The sequence below is a fragment of the Echiichthys vipera genome (genome assembly GCF_963691815.1).
Source record: "Echiichthys vipera genome assembly, chromosome: 8".
NCBI classification, from domain to species: domain Eukaryota; kingdom Metazoa; phylum Chordata; class Actinopteri; order Perciformes; family Trachinidae; genus Echiichthys; species Echiichthys vipera.
In genome coordinates, this window is record NC_139833.1 from 22303048 (window position 1) to 22328078 (window position 25031).

Here is a 25031-nt window from a genome sequence, read left to right on the forward strand (position 1 = left end):
ACAACCCTCCCTGGACCTTCAGCCATGTTTTGACCTCATGTGGCCTCATTTCTATTTCTATCTTACAAAACAGTGATTCTAGAAATATATGTTTTGATTTTTATGATATTTAATATCAGGACAGTAGCCAAAAATGATAATGAGAAAAAAAAGTTAATTTTGAATGTCATAAACACACTTTTTGTTGATAACCTACTTTGTGAGAACCTGATGTGGCTCCTTTGTTACAGCAAGGAGATGTGTACATGATACATCTCCAGAATGAGTGATGTCACTGTAGTTTGTTTCTGATTGGAGCAATCTAAGGTGTTACAACCGTCCCTTGTTACAACTCTACCTGGTCTCCCCTACTACCAAATGTATTTTTCAAAGGTGGCAGTAATGTAGTGCGCACTTATACAAACATATCCGCCACAGTAGATATGAGATGTGGCCTGAAAATCATCTGTAAGATGTTTGTTCCCGGGGCAGCTGCAAGCGTCTGGTACTGATGTTGTGTTCGGTGCTCTACTCATAAGCGCTTGCCCGGAGAAGTAGATCTGCTCCGGACAGCCTTTACTTGGGTTGACGGCAGTTTAAGACGGTGGTATGATTTCCTACTCTGCCGGCGAGAGACCCGTCCCACACACACACACACACACACACACACACAATTTAAAAAATGACCACAAATGCAGTGAGATGCTGGATGATGTTCTAGTGAATTTCTCCTTTATTTGTGACGCAAATATAAACGTTGAATACAATTCAAATCCACGGTACTCTCATTATCCTTGTTATGATGTGGATTAATTATCAATTAAACTCATAATCCCTCAAATCGGTAGTGGATCTGCTGTGCATCACAGGATTGGATGGCGAAGTAAATTAATGCCTCACTGTGCAAAGACCTACACATACACGGCTTGTTTGGTATTCTGTGCCGTTTTTCAACAGCTGGAGTAAATCGTAATGCAGACTCTTAAACGCAGATATGCGAGCAAAGACCAACACGTACACTGCATACAAATACATACACAGCCCATGGTGTGGTACACAGAGGTGTGTGTAGCTTATGAACTTTTGATTTACTGAATTCATTAATTCATCAAGTCATTGGTCTATGCTGGAGTGTGTTCATGCATGATCATCCTCTTATTTCACAGTTCAATCAACATATTAGGATATACCTTAATCCCAGATCATTGTTCCTCGTTGGTTGTTTAGGGGTGGATTAGCAAATATTAAGGCAGCCAGATCCATACAAACTCATATCATGCGCATACATACACAAGGTGGAACGCTAAATTACTCTTGCTGACCATACTGTACTAATTTTTTGAAGAAAAACTGCTCTGAATGTCTGCCATTCGCGAGTTCTCTATATTTCAATTGTATCTAAAAGACGAATATTCTTCAAATCCATGTTCGCCATTCAGTAATAATGTTCAAAGGATATTTGTTTCCCTCCTCTTTTTCTGAAAATTGCTCTGTTTGCAGGAAACAGTGATTTATTTGATCTCCATTTAAGTCTGTCAGCATGCCTGTGCAGGTGCTGTCTGTGTTGGAACGTGCACGCACACATACACACACACACACTCAAAGTAAAATCAGTTAAAAAGAAAGGAGAGAAGGATGATATGGAGTTCTAGTAGAAGGAGGAGAGGTATGAACAACAAAGAAAACGCCCCGAGATAGGAGAGGGGGGTGGAAGCAAAATGATAAGGACGGGAAGGAGGGAAGAAAAGAGTACAGAAGATGGGTGTCTGCAAAAATGGAAACACCCTGAGCAATATGTCAGAGCCATGACTTCTAAGGCTCTGACATATTGCTAAGGAAATGATCAGTCAGCACAGTTTTACAGTCCAGGGCTCATCACTGACAGAGTTAAAATGCAAATATTGCCCATTGAACCTAGAACTCTGTACTCCGGTAGATCCAGGGTAGTCTGGCAGTGTCCCTGTTGTGTTCTTTACCTGCCTAATTAATTTAGCACTAGTAGACTTTATATTCAGTTATTATTGTTATCCGTCAGGTCATTGTCATGAGTTCCACATTTCCGATCACACTTGAAGGCACCTTCTTTTCACTGGTAAAAAGAGAAAGGCAAAAAACGGAGCGGCTCAACTTTGTGCCAGAGCTTGTTGCAAGAAACAATCAGCTGTTACACAAACTCCTGTGAAGTTAATTGCTTGTGTTTTTGTTTTTTTTACCCCCATAGTGTTTTAAAATTCCCCTTTTAAAAGGCACGGATGGAGGCATGCCGTCTACTGTTGACTGACTCTCACACTGCCTCGAAACCAGCTGTAACAAGTCTGATCGTACTTGAAGCAGACAATCTTTGAAAAAGTAATATATCTTTACCTTCATCTGCTGTTCCTTTCTGCTCCCAGAGCCCTCTATTTGTGCTCCTTATGGCACCTACTAGTTTCCACCGTGCCTGAAGAAGAACCATGGGACAAACCAATGAGAGCAGTGGCATCTCTGATGCAGTATCAATGACTGCTCTGAACTCTCATCAAATTGTGAAACTCGGCAGTGCTGATCAAATATGTCTCAATATTCTGTAACTGTATTGACTATTTCTCGCATAAAGTGTTTTCAGAAACATATTTTAGTGTACCCCCACCCGACAGCCCTGGCCCAATAACCTGCGAGATGCAGTCACAAACATTACAGGTTTATAGTTTGTACTAGATCAAAATGAAGAGTTTAAAGAAAAGTGTGGTCCTGAATGCATTACAGCATGCTAACAAAGTATTAACCATACACAGCAATGTAAAATTAAATACTGAAACACAGTCAAATTATTGTCAAAAATGGATGGGACAAATGAGAAAAGATATTTCCTTTTCCAAGTCAATCCTGATGTGGTTTTATTCATGCCTGCATTACTTTCAACAAAACTTTTCTTCTGTCTCAATCTGTAAGTCAACAGCATGTTAAAAATAAAGCTTTCTGTCAACGTGTTCCATACAAAATGCCTTGATTGTGAGGCCTTGTAGTAGTTTTTTCTCTGATGTCCTGAATAGTCTGTTTTGTATAAGTATTTGAATTGTATCCTGTACAGCCTTGTGTTTATTTATTCAGTTTTCATTTTTTTGTAAGGATGTCAGTTTAATAACACTCACTATTCTCTCCGCCAAAGCGCTAAAACTGAAGTGGCTCAGGAACCTTGAGATTGTAATTAAATGGTGAACTGCACTAACAAGAAAACATGAAAGCTCAAAACTTTGATTGAATTGGGATTTTGATGAATAGAACCATATTATATTAATACAACTGAGGCAGCCTGCTTGTGTCGAATTAAAACCAAAGAAGATACTCAGCCCTTACACACATTCTGTGTATCAAAAGCAGGAAACTGATAGCCAGTGCCACATCAGTATAGATACTCTTGAGTATCTACTTTGCATAAACCAAGACAATCATTTTATTAAATAGTTTTTTGAAAGTGTGTTTTTATATGGCGAAATAACATCAGTAGATGTTTGTCAGCAGATGTAATTAGTCTGTCTATTTCAATATGCAATGAAACAAGGCACCAAATGGTGTCTTTCTGTCAGCTCAATTGAAAAAAAAAGAATCCAGAATATTGTATGCAAAAAAAGTCACTTCTGACTGATATAATGATACTTAACCAACCAGAAAGAGATGTAGAGATAAAAAAAAGAAAATGAAGAAGAGACAGAAACAAAGATTTAGGGTCATAAATTATTTCCAGGGATATTAATCATGTTGTTTTGCTTATGTTATGGTCAGCATATTGCCATATGGACATGCACACACAAAAACATTTGAACAAATGTTGCATGAAAAGCTGATTATTAATTAATCAAGAAAGTTGTATGTGTTTATTTGTTGTCTTAGAAATGTTTTCTTTCTGTCTGTGTAGGTGGGGGAGAGGCAACAAGTGTTGGTCACAGAGGAGTCATTCGATGCCCAGTACTATGTGTCTCACAACAAGTTCTACGAACAGGTAAGATAATTATTAAAATGCTTAAATGTTGCATTTTTCAGTTGTTTCAGCTGTGTTTACTCAGCATTTTTAACTTAAAGCATGTCTTACCTTTCTGGCATGTCACACTGCACTTGGTAAAAATTTGAACATGAACAACTCTGCCACCTCTTCCCCTGCCTGACCTCTGACGATTTTATTCGGACCAAATAGAATGATTGGTCAGACTTTTGTCAGAAGTATATGAGTATTGAATACGGATGAGTTTCAACATCTTATTAGGAATATGTTAAGATTAAAAGAAAAGTGTAAAAATGCCAGAAAGGTAAGAATTGATTTAAGGGATGATAACTAATATTTATATTATTTGGGGATCAGATTTATAAGTCTGTATCTAATGTCCTATGTTTGTATATAAGTTGTAAAACAAACTGCACACTTTATATTGCAATATTTATCTGAAATTACAATGCAATATGGTCAACAGCTGGATGTCCTTCGTCCACTGCGGTGCTTTCAAAGTGAATAACAAGAATAAATAGAAACGATAAAAGTTCAGCTCAAAACGACTTACAATGTAAATTAAATTGATTTTGTCAGTGACACCTTCTCACAGCCCATTCAGTTAGGACACGGTCCTCAATGCTCATAGTATGCTATAACAGAAATCTTCATCTGTAACTGCACAGCAATTTCATGTTTGAACAGAAGCTTGTTGATTTAGAATATGAATGTCAGTGATATGAATGAAGCTTTGAACATTTTGAGCCCTACAAACTTATAATCAAGCTAAGTTGCATGTGCTGGAATGGATATCAGCATCTGCTGAAGGACAATTCTGCCCGCTTGATATTTGTTGACACTTTTGTATTGTGTTAGTTTAGTTGGCCTACGGACTATATCCATCGAAAACATACAGTGAAAAAGCAGTAAATTAAGCTGGGTTTGATTACATTTTTGCCGTATGTGAAGCTAATCCAATCCTCTCTCATTTTCACACTTAGTAAATCAGGTCAGAAGCTTTGCTTTGCATGTCACAGAGTAGTCACAGCAGGTGTCAGAAGCTTAAGCTTGTATTGACTGAAGTAGGTTAGCTATAACATCACATATACTCACAAACACACACACGCACATATATACCCTGCGGTGGTCATGAGAGCATTTGGCGGGTGATAGCAGCAGTACTTTTTGCTTTTATAAATGTGCTAACATTAAGGTCAGCCCTAAAGACATGAACATTCCATCCTACACACACAGCTGTTCACATACACACACATCCACGTGGCTTCAAAGACCCAAGCTCAACCTGTGAAAAATTCACTTTAAAACATCTTCAAATAAATCAATTTCCTCCTGGTTTAACCATCATGTTTGAAGTTATGCTTTTTATTAGCAGGGAGGGCAGGGGATGGTAATATTTTTTCCTCTCTTCTACTTTCCTCTCCTCCCCTCCCCTCCTCCTCTTTTGCACCTCCTTCTGCAGGCTATAAACTTAAGTTACAAGTGTCACTCGGTTCATGTGTGTGCACGCTCCTCTGTGCATGTGTGCATTTGTGCATAGGCATGTATGTAATGGGTGTCAGTTGACTGTACTCAAGAGGAAAGCACGTTGACATGTTTGATGTTTTTTTTCGGTGGAAGGACATTAAGTATTTGGCATGTACTCCTAAATCACACCCTGACTTGAAAAAAGAACATGAAAACACTATGTACCAATATGTTCCTGAATCTGTTCCCCCAAGGGATACACCCCCGTATCATGTACACTGTATGTCTACATTCACAGGACGCAGACTCATACAGTACACACACACACACACGTGAGCTTATACATACACATTACAGAGATCTGACTCACTTGGCAAGTTGTTTTTTGAGAGCCTCTTCACTTTTATATATGCATATTTATTCCTCATATAACTCAAATTTTATTTTTGTTACTAATATTTAATTATACTTGAAACTCTTAAAAGTTAAAATCCACTGTATACATCACTCTTCATAGCAACATCCCAAATATTTATTTAGTAAAAGAAGAAGAATGTAGAGAAATAAAAAAGAAAAAGATAGAGCTGTTCCATTGGGAGGATTGGGTGATGGGGGGGTCAAGGATCATAAAAAAAGAAGTGAAAAGAGTAGTGGAAGAAGAGAAAAGGGACCGAATGGGGTGGAGAAAGGGTGGGTATGTGGGCGGCAGGAAGTGGGGAATGTAGTAGACAGAAGTGTGAGAGTGAACAAATGGCCTAGTTTCACTTTTACACCATCAGATGGATATCCATCCTGACGGGTATAATAGGCACCCAACCCACCTGTGTGTGTGAGTGTTAGTGGCTAAGTGAGGAAGTAGGGGGAGGGGGGTGGTTCTTCCAGTGAAATCGGACAAGGTCTTTCATCATTTAATCACCCGTTAATGGGCCCCAAATGACCCTCACCTACAATCACACACACACACACACACACACACACACACACACACACACACACACACACGCACACACACACACACACACACTTTCCTCCCCCACAGACCTGCTGTGTTACCTCTCTGCTCTCAGCCAGGTCGCTGGCTACTTACAGTACACACACATATGCACATGCACTCTCACAGTGGTCAGAGTGTCGAGCAGCAGGTGTGCTGATGAGGCAGGTGTGGCGCTGGCTGTGCATCTGTCTGCCCTGTTCTCTATCTCCTATCATATTCCACCAGCTGGATAAAGACTGACAGATTAACACTGAGCCAGGCTTACTCCTGCCATCACAGCAGTACCACTCCCTCCACCAGTTCACATGTTATTCTCTGCCCAGTCAGTAGCTTAGCCCTGCAGAGTCGTGTAATGGTTAGACAGACCACCAGATGATCTGAGTCAGCATGCAACCACCTTGCTGAAGTGTACTTGGACAGGACATTGAATCCTTAGCAGCTCCTAGGTTGCTGTTCTGCTGCTGATCGTTTGGTTTATTAAAATATATCAGTACTATAAATTTGTTACACATTGTCTTTAAACTTGTTTAATAATTTGAACTGTTTCCAGAGGAAAGTTTCAATGCAGTTCAGACAGTTTCCCATAAATGCTCAGCCATGTTCATGTCAGTTTATTCAGAAAGGTTCACTTATATATAGGGAGCCTTTTTCTTTCACCTGGGAAATAGAATAAAATCATAGGATGTTATCAAAGAAAGGCCTTACTTTAGTTGTGACTTTACAGCGACTACAGTTTTAAATCTCATCAATGATAACAACACAAGGCATTCTATTAGTGTTTACAAGAGAGCTTGAATTTAAAAGGAGTTAATCAGTACATCATTGTCAGTGTTTCAACTTTGTGGTTGGTTTAAAATTTGTTTTGAAAGGAAAAGCATTTGCATATGATCTTTATTTACAGGGGTAAGTCATTACCAACAAATTCCATTTCACACTAGGCCATAATTATAACTCTTTGTTTTCTCTTCCTTCCTGCTGAGATCAGCCCAGATTTATAGTTGCCATGGTGAAATAATAAGGCAAAGCAGCAAATCCCGGTGGTGCATCTCACAGCTGTCGTTGTGGTTTTTGACCTTGAGGGCTTCCATAAATGGAACTGAAAACACTCAGCCCTGTGTTTTTTATAAGCAGGCAGGGACTGGCTAAATAACAATGTTGGAGAGCATTGGGGAAAACAGTTTTGAGCAGCGGTTAAATGAAAATGTAATTGACAATTGTGGTGAAATGAAATGGGGTTGGTTATTTGGTGGAATGACGACAAGTTGCTGGATATATCTCTCCTCCGGTCACTAAAATGATACATAACTTTTGTTCTGTGCCTCATAACTTTCACTCAGTTCTAATATTACCCATTGTGCTCTACTTTTGGGAAATGTAATGTGATTTTTTTTTTTCACTGCAGGTGTATTTGTACAGTCGCTGCTACAATAAATGAAATATTGAATAGTTTGTCACTCCTGGTTTTCAGGTGCTGGTGCCAAAGAGGCCTGAATTCAAAGGGAAGATGATTGAGGTGGACATCTACGAGGCAGGAAAACACTTCCTTAAAGGCAAGCCGGTAGAGGAGAGTAAGCCCTTCACTCCTTCCATTGCTGCACCACTTCAGAAAGGAGAGGTGTCTGGCCTGATGCAGGTAAACACACACAAATACATGCACATCACAAACAGATATAGTTAAATGCATGCATTAAATCATTTTTTTCCAAATTCAATTCTACAGAACAGTAAATCAAAGTGACATCAAAATAAATGCGCACAATCAGTGTGATGAATCGCTCATCCAAATGTCAAACTGCACACTGCCCTTCCTTGAGTCTTGAGCAATACACAATAGACACATGCAGACAGAGAGACAGACAGACAGACAGACAGACAGACTGAGACTCATTCCATTTTAGTTAGATACCACACATTCATTCAGAACAGATGAGTGTTTATCCCTCCCAGACGATCCAGTAGCCATCTGGAAGCATGGTCCATGAACAAATAAAAAGATTATATTTTAAATAATTTTGTAAAGATCATGCCACTGTAGGCTTATGTTAATTCAGTGCTGTTTGATTCAGCTGCAAATTAATATTCATTCATCTCAGATTACGTTTTCTTAAATGAATAATAGTTTATACGTCTATGTATTGAAATACTGAATCTCAGCTGAATGCCCCAGAAAATACTTTCACACCAACAGTTATCATGGGCAGCAATATGCAGAGAACATTTTTTTGCCAATCCCCATGGAGGATGGATTTTTCACTGACATGATACGAATCGGAAATATGTTTACCTTTGTTCCCAAGTCAGTGTCAGTGGTTTCAGGGGCCAGGTGCATTGCAAGTAGTTTTTAGTTATTAGCATTGTTCACATTTGGTTGGTTGCGACTCTCCATAACTATACACTCAATGCCCAAATCCCAAGCTCATTGATTCATTTCAGTTTAATTTCACACTGAATTTAGTTTGTATCTGAGGTTGTCTATCAATGTAGCCATATGTCTGACTCTTGTATCAATTTGTTACACCTCCTTTATGAATTAATTTTGCCTTGATAAAATTAGTGAAGATTTTTATGCAAGCTATATTTAGCAAATTAAAATCAGTCGCCTATGTAGTGTGTGTATGTGTTTACCAGATGTTCTCTCGTCTTATCCTACATCTGTCAAGCTCTCACTATGTGTTCTGTCCTTATCAAAACTATAAAAGTTGTGTTTACAACAGGCTATTCAACTATTGTTCAGTAAATGAATAGTGTGTATGTGGGTGTGTGTGTGTGTGTGTATGTGTCCACATTTTAATCTGTTCTCGCTTCTGCAGTTTGTGGAAAAGCACCAGTGTATCGGGCGTGAGATAAGTAATTTAAAATAAGCTGTGGCTAAACTGTCCTCTGTCTTCTTTTCCACCACACACACAATCACACACACACACACACACACAAACACCATGTTAATGTATCTGTTTCACTGCATGTTATTTTTCACTCTGACTAGCTGTAGCTTATAGCTCAGGACATGAAGTCACAGAGCAGAATATGATACACTTTCTAATTTCACACTCCATCAGCCTTTACTGCCAGACAGGGAGGGAGTGGAAGAAAGAAACAGACAGAGACATGAGGGGGGGGGGGTGGCACTGATGAAGAGGAAAGCAAGCAGAGAGAGAGAAATGGATGGCAGAGAATGAGATAAAAAGTAAAAAAGAGAAAGGTTGCACAGCCAAGCGACACGTCACTCAGCAATGAAAAGTTCAGCAGTGGGGACTAGACCTTGTAAAACTAGTTGCCTCATAAGGTCTGCAGCCAATCCAACGCACACACTTGCACTCCCATTTACTTTGCCCCTCACTCATGCTCTTTCAGCATTGTTACACAATGCGCACAGGCCTTCAGTTTTTCTTTGATTGATGTAACAACTCTTGCACTCTGTTGCACATAGACATATACACACATGTACTCTTCATACATGTGTAAAAAACAAAATCAGAAAACCCTTTGCTCTCATAATACTCTGCAGATGGTGGTCCCCTAAGTTAGAACAGAACTAGACAAAAAAGCTTTTAAATATGCTGCCCCGTCTTCCTGGAATGATGTTCAGAAAGACCTGAAATTGTCCGAGCTGATTACTATAGGGGAATTAAATCATTTTAAAAAGATCGAGCAATTAGCACTCTTGGTCAATGTGATTGCTCCTGATTTTTTTTCAGCTAATATCGTTTGAAACTGGAACCTATTTTATGCATTATAACTGTTTTTATATTGCTTTTTGACTGGATATTCTGCTCGCTGACTTTGATATATGGCTGTTGTGTTTGTTTGTTTGCATTTTTTTTGTGTATTGTTGTAAGATTCAGTGCGTTTACATGCACGCCAGTAACCCGAAAATGGTCTTTCCCCGGTTAAGGGAATAATCGGATTATTAAAATTCCCCTCGTATACATGAGCATGGGTTTAATGGGAAAATAACGGAGTAACTCAACCTCCGGTACAGTAGGTGGTGACTGAATACAGCTTTTTTCCAGTACAGAAGACTTTTGGACAGAATTATTACCAAAACAGGTCTTCTTGGTAGTAATGTAACTTGCCTTTGCAAAGTTTTCCCTCGGTTTAAAGGTAACGCTCTATTGTTGTTGTTATTGTTTTTTTCATGTTGTTTTCAGCGCCGTTGCTTCCTGGTTTATTCTATTTCCAGCTCAAAAGCCACCGCGGAGTGGGGAGCATGCACAGACAAGAAACCCGGTAATAATCCAAGAGTGCTGTTTACATGCGCCAATAATTGGGAACTGAAGGAGTTCTCTAGGTCTGTTAACCAGGTTATGAAAACCCTGATTTTACCCGGGGTATGGTATTTACATGGTGTTTAAGAAACCGGGGTATGCCCATAACCCGAATGTAACCAGGTTTTTAAACTGCATGTAAATGCACTGATTATTTATGTTACGACAATATGCTGCTGATGAGACTTTTACCTAGTTAAATAAAGGGTAGGGTATTTATATATACTGTATCTCATCATGTTATCTACAATGTGTTTCTCACACAATGACATACCTGCTTATGAAAACCTGCCCAGGCCTCCTTTTTTCCACACAAAAAATTGTGATAGCAGTGATTATGATCATCCTGTACTCGCATGAATGTGACCATGTGATATTTGAATACTTGCATAAAAAAATGGTCGCCTTTGCTTGCAGTTTAGAGTCATGGAATAGCACACTCCATCACTTTGTGTCTGTTTTACACCCTGTGTGAACATATCTGGTGCTTTGAGGTTTTGGGAAGTGCATGAAATAAACTGTGGCTATTTGTGTATATGGGAAAGTAAGTGGTGTGGTGGGTTGAAACTTCAACATGGTTAGCAACCACAGCTAAAGGAAGTCATAGCAACAGGTATAGCGGTAAATGTGAGAACATTAGAGGAAGTGATAACTAGACAAATGGAGTTACACAAACAGAATGAGAAACACATTTAAACCAACATAAGTTACATGCACAGAGACAGCAGTATCTGTATCTGTTGTAATACAGTGGACTATTTGGATTTGCAAAAAATAATAAATGCGTGTCTCTGCTGTACACAACATAGTGGTAATACACACATTGTTATATTACGTGATCTCAAGTGATGCTGGTGATGATCAGTAATCTATTAGTCCTTGTAGAGTGGCAATGGAGAATGCTGCTAATCGATAAGTGACCTGACAACTTGGGTACAAATCAGGATTTGCAATGTACACACAGACAGACTTATAGTACAGCACTCTGGTATGTGGGATCATCAGGTTATGCATTCATGCACACATATTGGTGGCTGGCCAATACTTTAAAGACCATCTACTTTCTATGAGTCTCTGCTTGACTCCATCACACACTGAGCTGAATGTGTATGAATGATTATGGAAAGGTAGATAGATGCTCACCCCCATGTCTTCCAGCAGTCTATAATTACAGGCTTTTGGCAGAGAGCGAGGGAAAAACAGAAGAATAAAGGACTTTGAGGTGATATCTTGCGTGATGAGGTGCATGATAACTGAGTAGCTGAATGAAAGATGGACTTGTGAGCTTTGTCTTTTCATTTAAGATGCAGACGAGCGTTGAAAGAGAAAGTGAGAAAAAGAGTGGTAGAGATAAGTGGGTGATTGAATATAAGCAGAGGAACCCACTATGGTCTGTAATGTCCATTTGTTGAAAAGAGGAGCAAAGTGAAAGCTCTATCATTTCTGACACAGAGGCAGAGATGATTGCACACCAGCAAGCATATATACTGATGTGTGTGGGAATGAAGCAATATGGCCGAATAAAAAGATGGATGGATTTATAGACGAGTGGCATGTGAAAGCTTGTGTGGATGGTTGTGGACCGTTGAACCTGAAAGTGGACAGATAAATATGGATGCATGGATGTGAGACATGATGGCTTAGATGCATGCAACTGATGGATGAGCAGATGAATGGATGCATGGATGTGTGAACATATAGACAGGCACAGGAATTATGGATGGATGGATGGATGGATGGACTCAAAATGGTAATGGCACACTGCTCTTTGTCAATGTGCAGCCCAAGAATCATTCCTTTGTCTGTTGTGATGTTCATTAAAAGGCCTTGGTGTTTTTTGCCATTCCATTCCATGAAACAAGACCAAGGTTTTAGAGAGAGAAATTTGTTTTTATTGACATAGATGACATCTCCTCTTCTGTTTCTCTCTCATACTCTCTCTCTATCTCTCAGTCTGTCAGCCCTTCATTCACAGAAACCACTTTCCACAGAAAGGGAAGGACAGTAATGAGTCTTTTAGTGGGACACAATAGCAGAGAAAGCACTCAACAGCACGATGGAGGAAAGAAAAGGAGAAAGTATCTTCTCCAGTCCTCATCCTCAGATAAAATTAAATGATAGAAGAGGAGGGGGAGGGGCGAGAGAGGCCAAAAAATGAAACAAGAGTGAAAGAGAGAGAGAGAGAACAAGGTAGACGAGGAGATCAGGGGACCGAAAAGCAGCTTGAGTGCCACCCAATAATCAGCTCCTTTCACAGCATACTTTCTCAAGGAGATCGAGAGAATAGGAGAGGGAGAAGAAATCTGCTCTGCTCCTTCCACAAGACAGAAGATTGACAGCTGGTATGAAAGACAGAATAGAAAAAGGAGATAGCTGGAAGAAAGATTGAAATGGAGGAAACAAGTAGTCCCCATGACCACAAATTGACAAAAAAAAAATGGAGGTGAATGGACGAATCTCTGCTGGAGTATTATAGTTCTTTTTTCCTTTTCCCTGGAGCCGGTATTCTTGTTTTTTCCAGCCTTCCTTGTGCCTTTCTTTCTTTTTCTGTCTATCTCTATTTGCTTCCTTCTTTCTGCCATTCGGTTTTCTTTCTATTTGTCTCCTGTTTCATCAATTTCCCACTGAATTTCCCCTTTTACATCTTGTGTTTGTATTTTGGTTGTTTGGCGTGTAATGGTGGCAAGAGAGACATATAAAATCACCCTGCGTGGATGCGGCCAATTTATAATTGTATCTTTCTATATTCTAGCACAGGCTGAGTGGGTGGGATTGCTTTTATTTTGCATCATAATGCTTTGCTTACAGTACATAAACACACACTAACATACATTCCAGGTTCATTGGCTTACACACACACACACACACACACACAAAGACAAAGACACACACTTAGAAGTACACATACAGTATATGCCAATACACAATCCCCCCTGGTGTGCATGGCAGACTCCTACTAGCCGCAGGCTACGTGAGACACTGGCTGTGCACACATAATCCTCATGTAGACAAAACGCACACACACCCAACATGAGCAAAAATCTGTACTTCACCTCAACAATTGAACCATCGCCTATTGCCATGCAACTGTTGGGGATTGTTGCTTTGATGTTGCGTTATGCACACATCATGTTGTCATCTTTATTGTCAGGAAAATAACAAAAAATAAAGATTAGGCTGTCTTTTCTGGTCGGGACACAGTTAATCCTCTCAAGTCTTGTTTTTTATAAATGTCAAAAGGTTTTGCTTGGCCTTTGCATGACTTTGTTTACTCTAGTAGCAAATCATTTGTTGTTGCCTACAAAACAGCAGGTGTAGCTATTTTAAGCATTTCATTTAGTATGTCAAATTGTATTACATGGCCTGCGCTTTGTGTTAGAGCTAAAGTCACAGTAACAAAGGAATACATGTTAAGCCATCAAAATATCAGTCTATTTTCAGTATTCTTACCTAACATGTCGACTGGCATTACACAGCCTCATAATGTTTTGTTTATTAAAAATGTCAGAGAGTTTTAAATGCCCCTTGCTCTGAATTTGCTTTAAACCCCAGATGGAAGATGTAAATAACAAAGCACATAGCCAGAAACTGTTTTTGGTTATTGAGCAATTATGGTGTTTTTGGCCTTTTCTTCTAAGCCATCGTAAAAATAGACTTCTCCTCGAAGGGGCCCAAAGTTCTTCATCAGAGGAGTCACCCATGGATTTGTATTTTTTTTCAGGTTTTATCATCCTTACGCTCAATATGCTGTTTCAACAGAATGGCAGCTGCACTTTTGTTAAAGTACTGTATTTCTCAGCAGTTAATTGTTGTGGTTTTTGTTGTAATAGTATTTAATTGAGATTTCATTGCACACTTAATTTACAACCCATGCCTTACAAAACAGAGTTCTTCTCTCAGAGTTCATGCCAAAATAATAATAATAAAAAAACAAATGTGATCTTTTTCAAGTAACCTGTGCTGGTTTCAAGCTTGTATAAGCACAGAGTACCCCTTGTGGACCAGCCCTGCTAACCCCTCAGATAAGCCTGCATCAGGCAGAGGGGTTTAGCATCCTATCTCGCGTATGCATTTGCTGGATGTGTAAAGACTTTGATGAGAGAAGATATATTTTTAAGTTAACTTATTAGACACCTCCCCGCTAGAGATGTCAAAATATGACATTTTGATATCAGGATTATTGTCAGAGGAAATATCATGTTTTGACGGTATTCATGATTATTAATGAAGGCTTACCTGATATTGAAAATAGAGGGATCACCACGTACTTTTTGAACTGGAGTTACATCCGGGTAACTCCTACATAGGCCCACAATATTCAGAAAGTAATCAGTAAAACGTTTTGAACTGTCTTGTTCCAGCTTAGTGGTGTTACATTAGCAAGTTTTTTTTCACCTTGACTTGAGCATGAAAGGGTGGATGATTATCTTGAAGATGATGGAAGATCTCTGAAATATTGGACCCTTTGCAGTCACCTCGACAGCATGCTTTGCAGGTTTGATATCAATTTTCGACAACACTGGTCATTTTGTGGATATCCAAAATGATCCCATGCTGAATGTCAGTTCCTTCTGAAATTTTTACAGCCGTTCTTCAGATGAGTGGTACAATGACTCTCTCTCACACAAAACATGTGATATTCATTTTCACAGGGCAACAATGCTGTAATCTGATTACCATAGATATTGTAGCTTATACAATTCTTACGGTTATGAAACCATGATGTTAGGTAACTGGTTATGGCAAAATTGATTCATTATGATATCCCTACTCTGGACTCCCACAACCTCCACATCAACAGTTTAATGTAGGCTTTTACTTTGCAACATTTTTTACCAGTATTTAAACGTACTACTGGTATCCACAACAATAGAGTTAAGGAACTGCTATCTTTGCTCATTTAAATTAGTTTCAGTGTTGGGATCCACCTGATGAATTTTAATCTGCGCTCTTTAATCCCAGACTCAGGAAAACGCCTTAATACTTATTCACCAGAGACTCATTACCTGGAATGAGTCCCCTGACACAGATTGATGGTGAAGTGCTTTAAACAGCAAGTTACTTAATGTAATTGTGTATTGTATAACGTCAAATTAAATCTGAAAAATGTCCTTGGTTGTCTAACAACTACCTCAGGCCTCTTTTTCGCCTGAAGGCAAATATACAATATGACTAAGTAATGGAAGACATCTTTTCTCTGTGTGAAGAGTAATTGGTATTGTGCAGGGCTCAACAGTAGCAGCTGCCAGGTTGCCACTTTTTAACATTTGGGTTCAAGCAAGTCAAATTCAAACATTTTTCCAGCACCTTACAGCTGTGGTAAATTACATATATACAGTATATACATTAAATTAAATGTTAATGTTCTATAAACAACCTACATTATGTTTTGTGACAAATTCCACAGAAGGGTATTCATAAGTAATCTTGGCCTCCTATTTAACCTAAATTTCAAGCAGTTTTAAGTAATTTAGTCAAGGTTTAAGCCATTTTCTAACCTTGCTAATACAACATTAAATGTGTTCAATGATTTCCAGCACCTGTGAGAACAATGTAACATGAAGAAAATAGGGGTAGCAAAACATCCACCCCAAAAGTTCGAAACAACTTTATTTATTCAGATAGTATAACTTTGTTGTCATATTGTCATTATTAAGCCAGCATATAACAAAATAGTATCTTAACCATCCAAATTATAAAGTAACTTAAAGAGCAGCCATATTTTCATTTTTTGGAACCAAAAGCTGATACTTGCGCTTACATCCCCATGGTCTGCAGACACAAGCAGATGCATACAGTAGTTGTGTTTACTGCTTTGTCGACTTTGCTGTAATTTTGCGCCTATTGTTGCACAGTGGGAGAAAATAGAGCCTGCACAAGTCACACATAATCAACTTTTAATTATTGAATATTCAGATAATTCTTTTATTTTAAAAATCTAATGTGTGCCTAAGTAAATGTGTGTTTGTGAGTCATCTTGCAAATCTATATACAGTCAGCATGTACGCATACACAAGTGGCCTAAAGAAACAAGTCATATCAATGTACAACTTGACAACATGTTCAGATTAGGATATCATGTAGCTGTAAGTTTGTGTAAAGCAACAACAGGCATACCTGTACACCCAAGTGTTGTAGTGCCTGAGAGTTTTATAGTTGCACTGTCAGAACATTTCAGATCACAGATGAAAAAAGAGGAAGACAGAAAGAGAAGATAACTCAAGTTCCCCACTGAGCCACTATTACTCTTTTTGAGTTCCAACAGATACTTTTATTTTTATCAGAAATATTTCTCTCTCCAGTTCAAAATCCAGCTGCAGCTTATTGTGATTGTCACTGTGGCTTTGTCAAATCACCACTCAGTGTGAAACTGAGGAGCCTGTTACAGAATCTGTTTAGGCGCAAATGCACACACACAAACCAATGTCTATGGCCTCTGTGTCTAAAGTGAAACTGACAGCTGGTGAGGATCATGTGAGAAATGTGACCACTGTGTATTGTGCTTTCTGGCGCTCGTGATGCGTTGTGTGTGTGTGTGTGTGTATCTTTGTGTGAAGATGTCAGTGTGTTGGCGGAGGCGGCACCAGACACCCAGGCAGATTTCTCTTTTAAAAAGGTGCATGTGTGAAATTGGAGCAAGAGTTTTTAAGACACAGAGAGACATTTGAGAGGTCTAGAGCTCAAGGGAAAAGTATCTGGCTGTGCTAGCCAGTCAGTATCCTGAGAGTGGTGTTAGATGATTTTCAGTAAAATTATTTTTCTCTGTTCTACCGCTGTGAGCAGAGAGACCGATATTATCCATCACAGGCTCGCACGTACAAACACTCACCAATGCCATCTCTCTTACTGTTTCTTTCTCACCGACATATGCACAAACTCAGCATGCCAGCTAGCAGGTGGTGAACTATCACTGAAAGACACATCTCTCATCTTTTTCTGCCCCCTTCCCTCATTTCTTCTACTTTTCACTCCTCTCCTCCCCTCTCTCCCACTGTGCTGACACGCACCTACTGGCACTTGGATTTTCACTTATCCTCCCTACTAGTAATAGATTTTAGACAGTGCTATTCAGTTTCGCCTGGCACCCTGTTGTTAAAAGACACCTGCAGAGAGACAGATAAATAGATGGATAGAAAGGAAGACAGTACTTGGTCTGTCAGCGCAGAGAAAGATAATGGTTTTGACACTCAACTTTTCTATTTCATCAGTCCTTTGCTCTTTGTCAGTTTTACTTTTTCTCTCTGTTCTCTCTGTTTCCATTAAATATTCATCTCGATCCTTTTCTTTCTCAAGTAAGGAGGAAATACAATTTGCACTACTGAGTGATTTTTATTTAAATCTTTCTGTTTACAGGCAGCCATTCTCATTTAGTTATTATTGTTTATAAAAAGATATAAACGATGGAAAGCCAACTTCTTTTTTCTCACCATTTATTCATGCTTTTAATGAATGAGCCAACGTTCAAAACGTGCTAAAAGTCATACAGTGTTACCTCACTGACGGTCTTATCAGGTATATTTGCTGACACTGAATTAGTTATTTGAACCCCTGCCACAACTAGCTGTAGTGATGCTGATCACATGTTTACATTTAAGCTGCTCAGTAACATGTAACACATGCAGTATGACAGGGACTTGACATACACTCTTGCAAAAAGCACCTGTATTGTTTTTCAACATCAAAACAGCAACAAAACAGCGTATCAGTTTTACCTAAGGGAGTCCAACGATGACACTAGCATTGAGCACATGAGGATCAGTCAGACCTCCTTCCACCCTTTGTCTGAAGTTACTTTAAGTGACTTCTGGATGTGTCACGTAGGCGTTGCCGGACACACTATCCATTCTCCATTGTGTGTGCTAACAGAGGAAACCATTCAGCGACAACGGTGAGAAGAAGAGTGGGTGGCAAGGTAGCATTCACAACCATCAGAGGACAGGGGAGCGAGAGTAATGTAGAGGATGGAGAGGCAGAGGACAGACGCTGTGCAGCTGCTCATACACACAGCCATGTGCATGCAACACGTGTAGGCGTGCACCGACTCTGTTACACACGAATACATTCTGTACGTACAAGCTTCTGTTTGTACACTACAAAATCTGTCATAATTTCACTCATAGTTCATAGGTCATAAGTGCAGTATGCATACAAATGCTGTACAACTGCAACTTTTCTACTCATACAAACTATTTAACCATAGAAGATGGCAAACTAAGAGATAATATGCACAGCCAGATATTGTTAATGGTAAATATTGCAGAATTCCTTAAATTGGCTAAGAAGAGGGCGGGGGGGGGACTTCTCTCCCTAGCCAGATGAAACAGAAGGTCGTCGACTTGATGAGATACTTGAGCAGAGCAAGAGAGGGGAGTTAGTTGATTTACTGGTAGTAGAAAGCCGCTGATCAATTGCTCAATATCGCCCTGTATAATCTACATTCGTGGTTATAAGAAATTTGACCCACTGTCATGCAGTAGGAGACATATAGGAACTACCACAAGGACATCCAGATTGATTTCCTCTCCACAGATGTTGACATGTGTTGGTTCTCCTGTCCAATTTGTTTAATGCTCAAATTCAAATAGCCACTTCTTGTGCAGGATTATTTATTCATTTAGAAATCAATTGGCTTTGATTGAAGCTGCACCTCACATCTCCACTCTCAGACGATAAGATAAAACTAGATAAATATGTAATCAGATAGAATGATGATCAATGAGGGAGGATGGGGGTCAGGGAGAGAAAGAGCTGATTATTAGTATTCAGCGTTTCCATCAGAATAATATTAACACCATCAATGATTGAAAAATGAAATCCTATTTTTAATGCTGCTCTCAATACAGCTGCACTTAGTGTTGTCTCTTTTAGCAGCATCATGTTTGCCAAAAACAAACCCCTCGAAATCAGCCCAGAGCACTCTTTGCTGTAGGTGCACACTTAAACTCTGGCTGAATTTTCTATGTCGTTTTAAGAAGCAGTTGTATTATTCTTGAGTTACACTTGCATATTACAATAATGAAGGATTTTGTCAACATACCAACTCTGATTCTAAAGTCAAATGCCTTAAAGTTTACGGATCTAATAGAATTAAACACAGCACAAATAATGTATAAAGCCAGAAATAATTTACTAAGGGCGCACTCACACTGTCCATCCCTACCGTGCCCAAGCACATTTCATGGCTAAAGTCTAGTTTGTTTGACCAGTGTGAGTGCAACCGTACCGCGTCTAGGAGTGGTACGCTTGCAGTGCACAGCCAGTTTGGGAGAGGTGGGCTTTTGTAAAGCACGTTTGCACATGTACGAGCAAAAGGTTCACGTTGGTGTGATGCGGTGGTGGAGTGTTTACACCCACAAAGCCAAAAACGTTACCATGTTTTCTGCGCTGCCTTCCATTATGTGGCCAAAAGACCGAGTGCTTTTGTAAACAAAGCGACGCATCGCGATGACCTCAATCAATGTGCTTTACAAAAGCCCACCTCTCCCAAAAGGGCCGTGGTCGGCAAGCGTAGGCCTAGGCGCGGTACGGTTGCACTCACACTGGTCAAACGAACTAGACTTTAGCCGTGAAATGTGCTTGGGCACGGTACGGATGGACAGTGTGAGTGCACCCTAACTGGTCTTCTAACATTCAAAAATATGTCCTTTGACAAAGAGGGGAGTTTTGATTTAAATTTTAATTTGTGTTTGTACAACTATGAAGAGTATGTGTATTTCAATCCCTGGTGTGAGAAAGTGGAATCATTTGCATACGGAGCTCAAGCAAGGCAGAAACATTATTTAGTTCAAGAAGAGGTTCAAATGAAATAGTCTGTGAGGGTTTCATTAAAGGTTAGGTTTAGTTCAGTGGCACAGAGTTATGTATGTACTGTATGTATGTATGCACTCTATGTATATGTTTGTGTATATATGTTTTTGGTAAAAATATAATGTATTAATTAATTTACATAGCGGAGAAGGGGCTGGATTTAATTAGTTTATTTCCTCCTACCCCCTTTCATGTAAGAGGAAAGATTGTTGTTCATTTAATTTAGGTGTTGTTTAATGTGTTGTTTATATTCTTAGTGTTTGTTTTTGTTTGAAATAAAGATTTAAATGAATTAGCAAAACAACGTGAAAGTGTGCTACTGAGAGATCAACTCAAGCACTGTCACAGTCACAGCCTTTCTTCAGCGCTGCTAACACTGTAAGCTAACTCTTATTTTCTCATGTCTCTTAATGCACAAATGTAACTACATTCCAGTGCACCTTCATCAACATCAGCTTGATTCAATAGACAGCACTCTGTAATAATTGGATCACTACAAAACTGCATTAACTGTTTCTCACAGAGATAATGGCATCATAATTGAAATGCTGTCTATTGAATCCCTCATTTGCATAAGCAAATGGCTGGTTTTTATCAATGCTTTCATCCACTAAATATAAAATTCTGTTTATTATTTTGTCTGTTATTTCCAAATGAAACAGAATTTTAGAGAGAAAGAAACTGAGAGGAAGAGAGAGAGAGTCAGGGTAGTGGAGGAAATGGTGAAGCCTTGTTATTCTCCTTTGCTCACTTAAATGATGGTGCCACATCCTAATATCAAATGGCATCAATATATATATATATATATTTCTAAATGTACATAGTGATCAGCAGCAATGATCCATAAAGGGTAGTATTAAACCAACTCACAATCTAATTTATGAAGAACCAAGGGCTGAGTAAACTGTAATTTGATTGATCGATGTGGCAAAATAAATCTCAGATATTTGTTGTTTATTTTGAAAAAATAAATGTGGTGCTCATCTTCTTCCTCTTCCTGCCTTCGTGACAGTTTATCTTTGTTGCCTGCTACACTTTTCTCTTTCCCATCTTTCACTGTCACATTCTTTTAGTGGTGGATGCCTTTTTAATGCTCCAACACATTAAGGCTAAACAGAACTGTCTGATTACAGACATTTGATGCCTTGAATCAACGGCCACTCTGCTGTCAAATCTCACCATTTGATGTTGGCCACATGTGGCCAGTTGATTTAATGTAAACGCGATCCCCTAATTATAAATTATAGGCATGATGGCAGGCCGGCTCAAGTCAGTGCTACAGCACCAGCAGGTTAACGTTGCTACAGCAAGTAACAGTAGCACCCTGTGAGCATGGTGGCCTTCGTGACAGGAGGATCTGTGCTATGTTCATTGAAACAGTTGATTTTTACCCACCAAAAGATTTTTAAGCCTGATCTACAGTAAGCGCACATTATCTGAAATGTAAAACATTCATCTTTTCCTAATGAGCAGGGCGAATAGTCTGAGACCCTCAACTCAGCAAGCATGCGCCATACAGTTTGAATGATAATTGCAAGAGGAAATTTGGGTAACAGTGACTGTCAAACAGATCTAAAATCAGCAGTAGCTCTTACATACATGAACTGTATAATATATCTGTTTAGGACAGCCACAGCAGAGGGCATGAATTATTTCTTCTTTACTCCCATTTTTCTGGCCAGTGGGACATGGAGTCCCCTGTCAAACAGCTGGAACGATAAGTGAAGGGGGCGAGTGGGGTCATTATAAACCTGGGTTGCCTTTTTGGTTTTGGACTGGTTGTATAGGTTCTGGAGTTGTATTTGTGTATCTCTGATGATCTTGCCGGCCTTGTTAACCACCTGGGTCAGTTCCTATGGCTAAATGAGAGGTTCCCATACCAGTAGAGAATGTTAAAGGTGGTAATACGATCAGTGAGTGACCTGTAGTCTGTGGTCAGGGTGTGCTTGCTGACATTGACGTTATTCAATTTCCTGAGACTAGAGAGACCCTTTTTTTCTTTTTGTAGACGTAGTCTGCATTGGTTCGAAAGGTATTTTTGTTGTCAATGATTGTTCTCAGATATTTAAAGTGAGTGACCTGCTCCACTTTCTGCCCTTTTATAATAAAATACTCGAAGACGGGCCTTATGCTGTTGTATTTTACCTCACTTATATATGGAGAACAGGAGAGGAGATAAAACGCATCCCTGTGGGACGTTTGTGTCCTGTAGCTGATCCAGGAATGTTTCATTCTTTGCAGAGGAGAGCTATCAGCAATGTGTTCCAACAAGTAGCCAGTCAAATATTGTATTGGTATAAGAGTGTTAGGATGATACAAATTAAGGACTCATCAAAAATGTCTTCCTCTCTTGATCTGAGTCTAATGTGATTGTCTTTCTGTATGTTCACCCCCACAGGAACAGATGTCCAACAGCATCAAAGGTCCTGCTTCTTCTATGCCTTCTTCATCTGTTTTGCTGATGGGCTCTTACAATCTGGACAAGGAAGTACTGAAGAAGCTGGCAATCGGACTCACTCTGGCAGCAGCCATCTTGGCCTTCATTGTAGAGAAACTGTACTGATGGAACAACTGCAAACTAGAAGAAGATTGTGAAGAAGGGAGAAGACAGTGACATCAGGAGCCTAAACCGTGTGTTTGAAGCAGGTGAATTATCCTACGGATGAAACACCTTGTTACATCCCCTGGATAAATGGACCCAAAGAAGAAAAAAAAGACAGATTCAGTGACATCTGCACAGTTAAGGATCATGGAAGATTTCTGTTGTTTTTAGAAAAGTTAGATTTTTAATTAGTTAGAAAATTAAAATGCAGTTTACCACTGTGCAGTAAGTGATGTGAGTGTCCTCTGTCATTGAAGAAGGAACAACCACATGGGCAGCGACAGGTCAGCAGTCATCACAAACTTCTTTTTTTTTTTTTTACAATTAACGCCCTAGTTATACTCGTACATTTTAATTAGAATCTATTTCAAATACAGATTCTGTCAGATTGTCCATAGACTGGTATGAGTCAACAGTATGCATCTGTTTCAGAGATGCATTATGCACAACTCAACTAGTTGAACAAGGTCTAAGGATGATTAAACTGTCAAGTAATTTCTCATAAATTGTTTCCTAAAGTTGCCGATCCTCAATTTGACGGATCGAATTTGGCTAACTTTACAGTGTGTGTTATTTTATTCTGTTGAAAGGAGTGGGAGGTGTATACTACTCTGGTTAAAGGTAATTGGTAACTGTCATTTCAAAGTATTTATTTTTGAATGAGAGACTTGGACAGTATATTTATCAGATCTTCATAACAAAATTCTTTCTTTCTCTCTGAAGTTGTTTTAACACGATATTCATTGGAGTTGTTTTGTTTGTTTAATTCTGTGTTTTATGCCTCACACATCAAAGTCGAATGGAATTAATGTACATCTAACCTTATCTGATTAGTAATAATGTTACTGGCACTTGGCCAGGTGGACATACTGACTGATTGGATTGGTCATTTGTCCTACAGAACACCGCACCCTCAATGTGATGTGATTTGTTTTACTTGCATGTGATGACCTGCCACCGTAAAGAGTTGTTTCTTCCTAGACAACATTTTTTTTTTGTCTTTTTGTAACTCAGGTGAACTGACCCTGTAATACAAGTACTTTGTTGATACGTGTGCTACTTGTGGTGTATACGTAGGCTGATTCGTTAGAATTGCCGCTATCCAAAACAGTTTAATAAAGAAGAAACGCAATCTGCCATGTGTGAAATTATTTATGTTTTAACTGCTGAAGTTTTTACTATTAAATGAGTCCTATAGAATTCATATGGGAGAGTCCCATGTCTCTTTACAGCGCTCTTTATCGCTCAGTTGTTGTCATGCATAGAGTCTGTTTGTGTTTCTCTCTAATGTCTTTCTGTTTTGAGCTACAACAGTCCCAACATGCTCAAAAATTTCCAACAGTTAATAATGCATGCCCCAATTTATGTGTCGCATAGCACTGGCACATGTGTTACTGTCAGTATTTCTGCATTTTTATCTGTGTGTGTCTGTGCGTGTGTGTGTGTGTGTACACATGCGCTGCATATATTCTCAGTCACAAGTGTCTCTTCCAGCTTGTTTGTGAGCTTGTTTCTATGTCAGAAGGTGTGTGTGTGTGTATGTACGCCTGCATGCGCATGCCTGTGCTGTCTGATGTAGTGTCTGTAGTTTCCTCCAATGCTTAATTTAGCAGAAAGCCAGCATGCACGCATCGATGTGTGTTTGTGTGCTTCAGGAGTGACAGGACTCATCACTCTCATTCAGAAAGCCCTGTTATTAGACATACCACTGTTTGTAGCCTACACACACAAACTAGCTTTGTATTATCGAAGTATATGATGCATGTCACACATTCTGTTGACACACACACACGGATGTACCCTGGATTTTCTCACCAAGCTGTTGCATGTCACACACACAGACACGTAGCACACTGCAATTTTTTAGTACTCTGACAAATGATGCATGCCAAGCAAACTTGCACACAGACACAGGCACCAAAGCTTTATATTTCCCGA

The 25031-nt window shown here is 39.3% G+C and overlaps 1 protein-coding gene across 2 annotated transcripts in view; it reads left to right on the plus strand.

Moving 5' to 3' along the window:
- Nucleotides 1-25031, plus strand: part of cdkal1 (CDK5 regulatory subunit associated protein 1-like 1) — a 336709-nt gene that overhangs the window by 256967 nt on the left and 54711 nt on the right. Inside the window, exons 13-15 of one of the 2 annotated variants that reach the window (XM_083918840.1) lie at nucleotides 3875-3958; nucleotides 7888-8052; nucleotides 22890-24217. In XM_083918840.1, coding sequence (XP_083774966.1) covers nucleotides 3875-3958; nucleotides 7888-8052; nucleotides 22890-23054 — 414 coding nt within the window. In that variant the 3' untranslated portion in view covers nucleotides 23055-24217. Of the gene's footprint in view, nucleotides 1-3874; nucleotides 3959-7887; nucleotides 8053-22889; nucleotides 24218-25031 lie in introns of those variants that run through there. The other variant, XM_083918841.1, reaches the window with a different exon arrangement.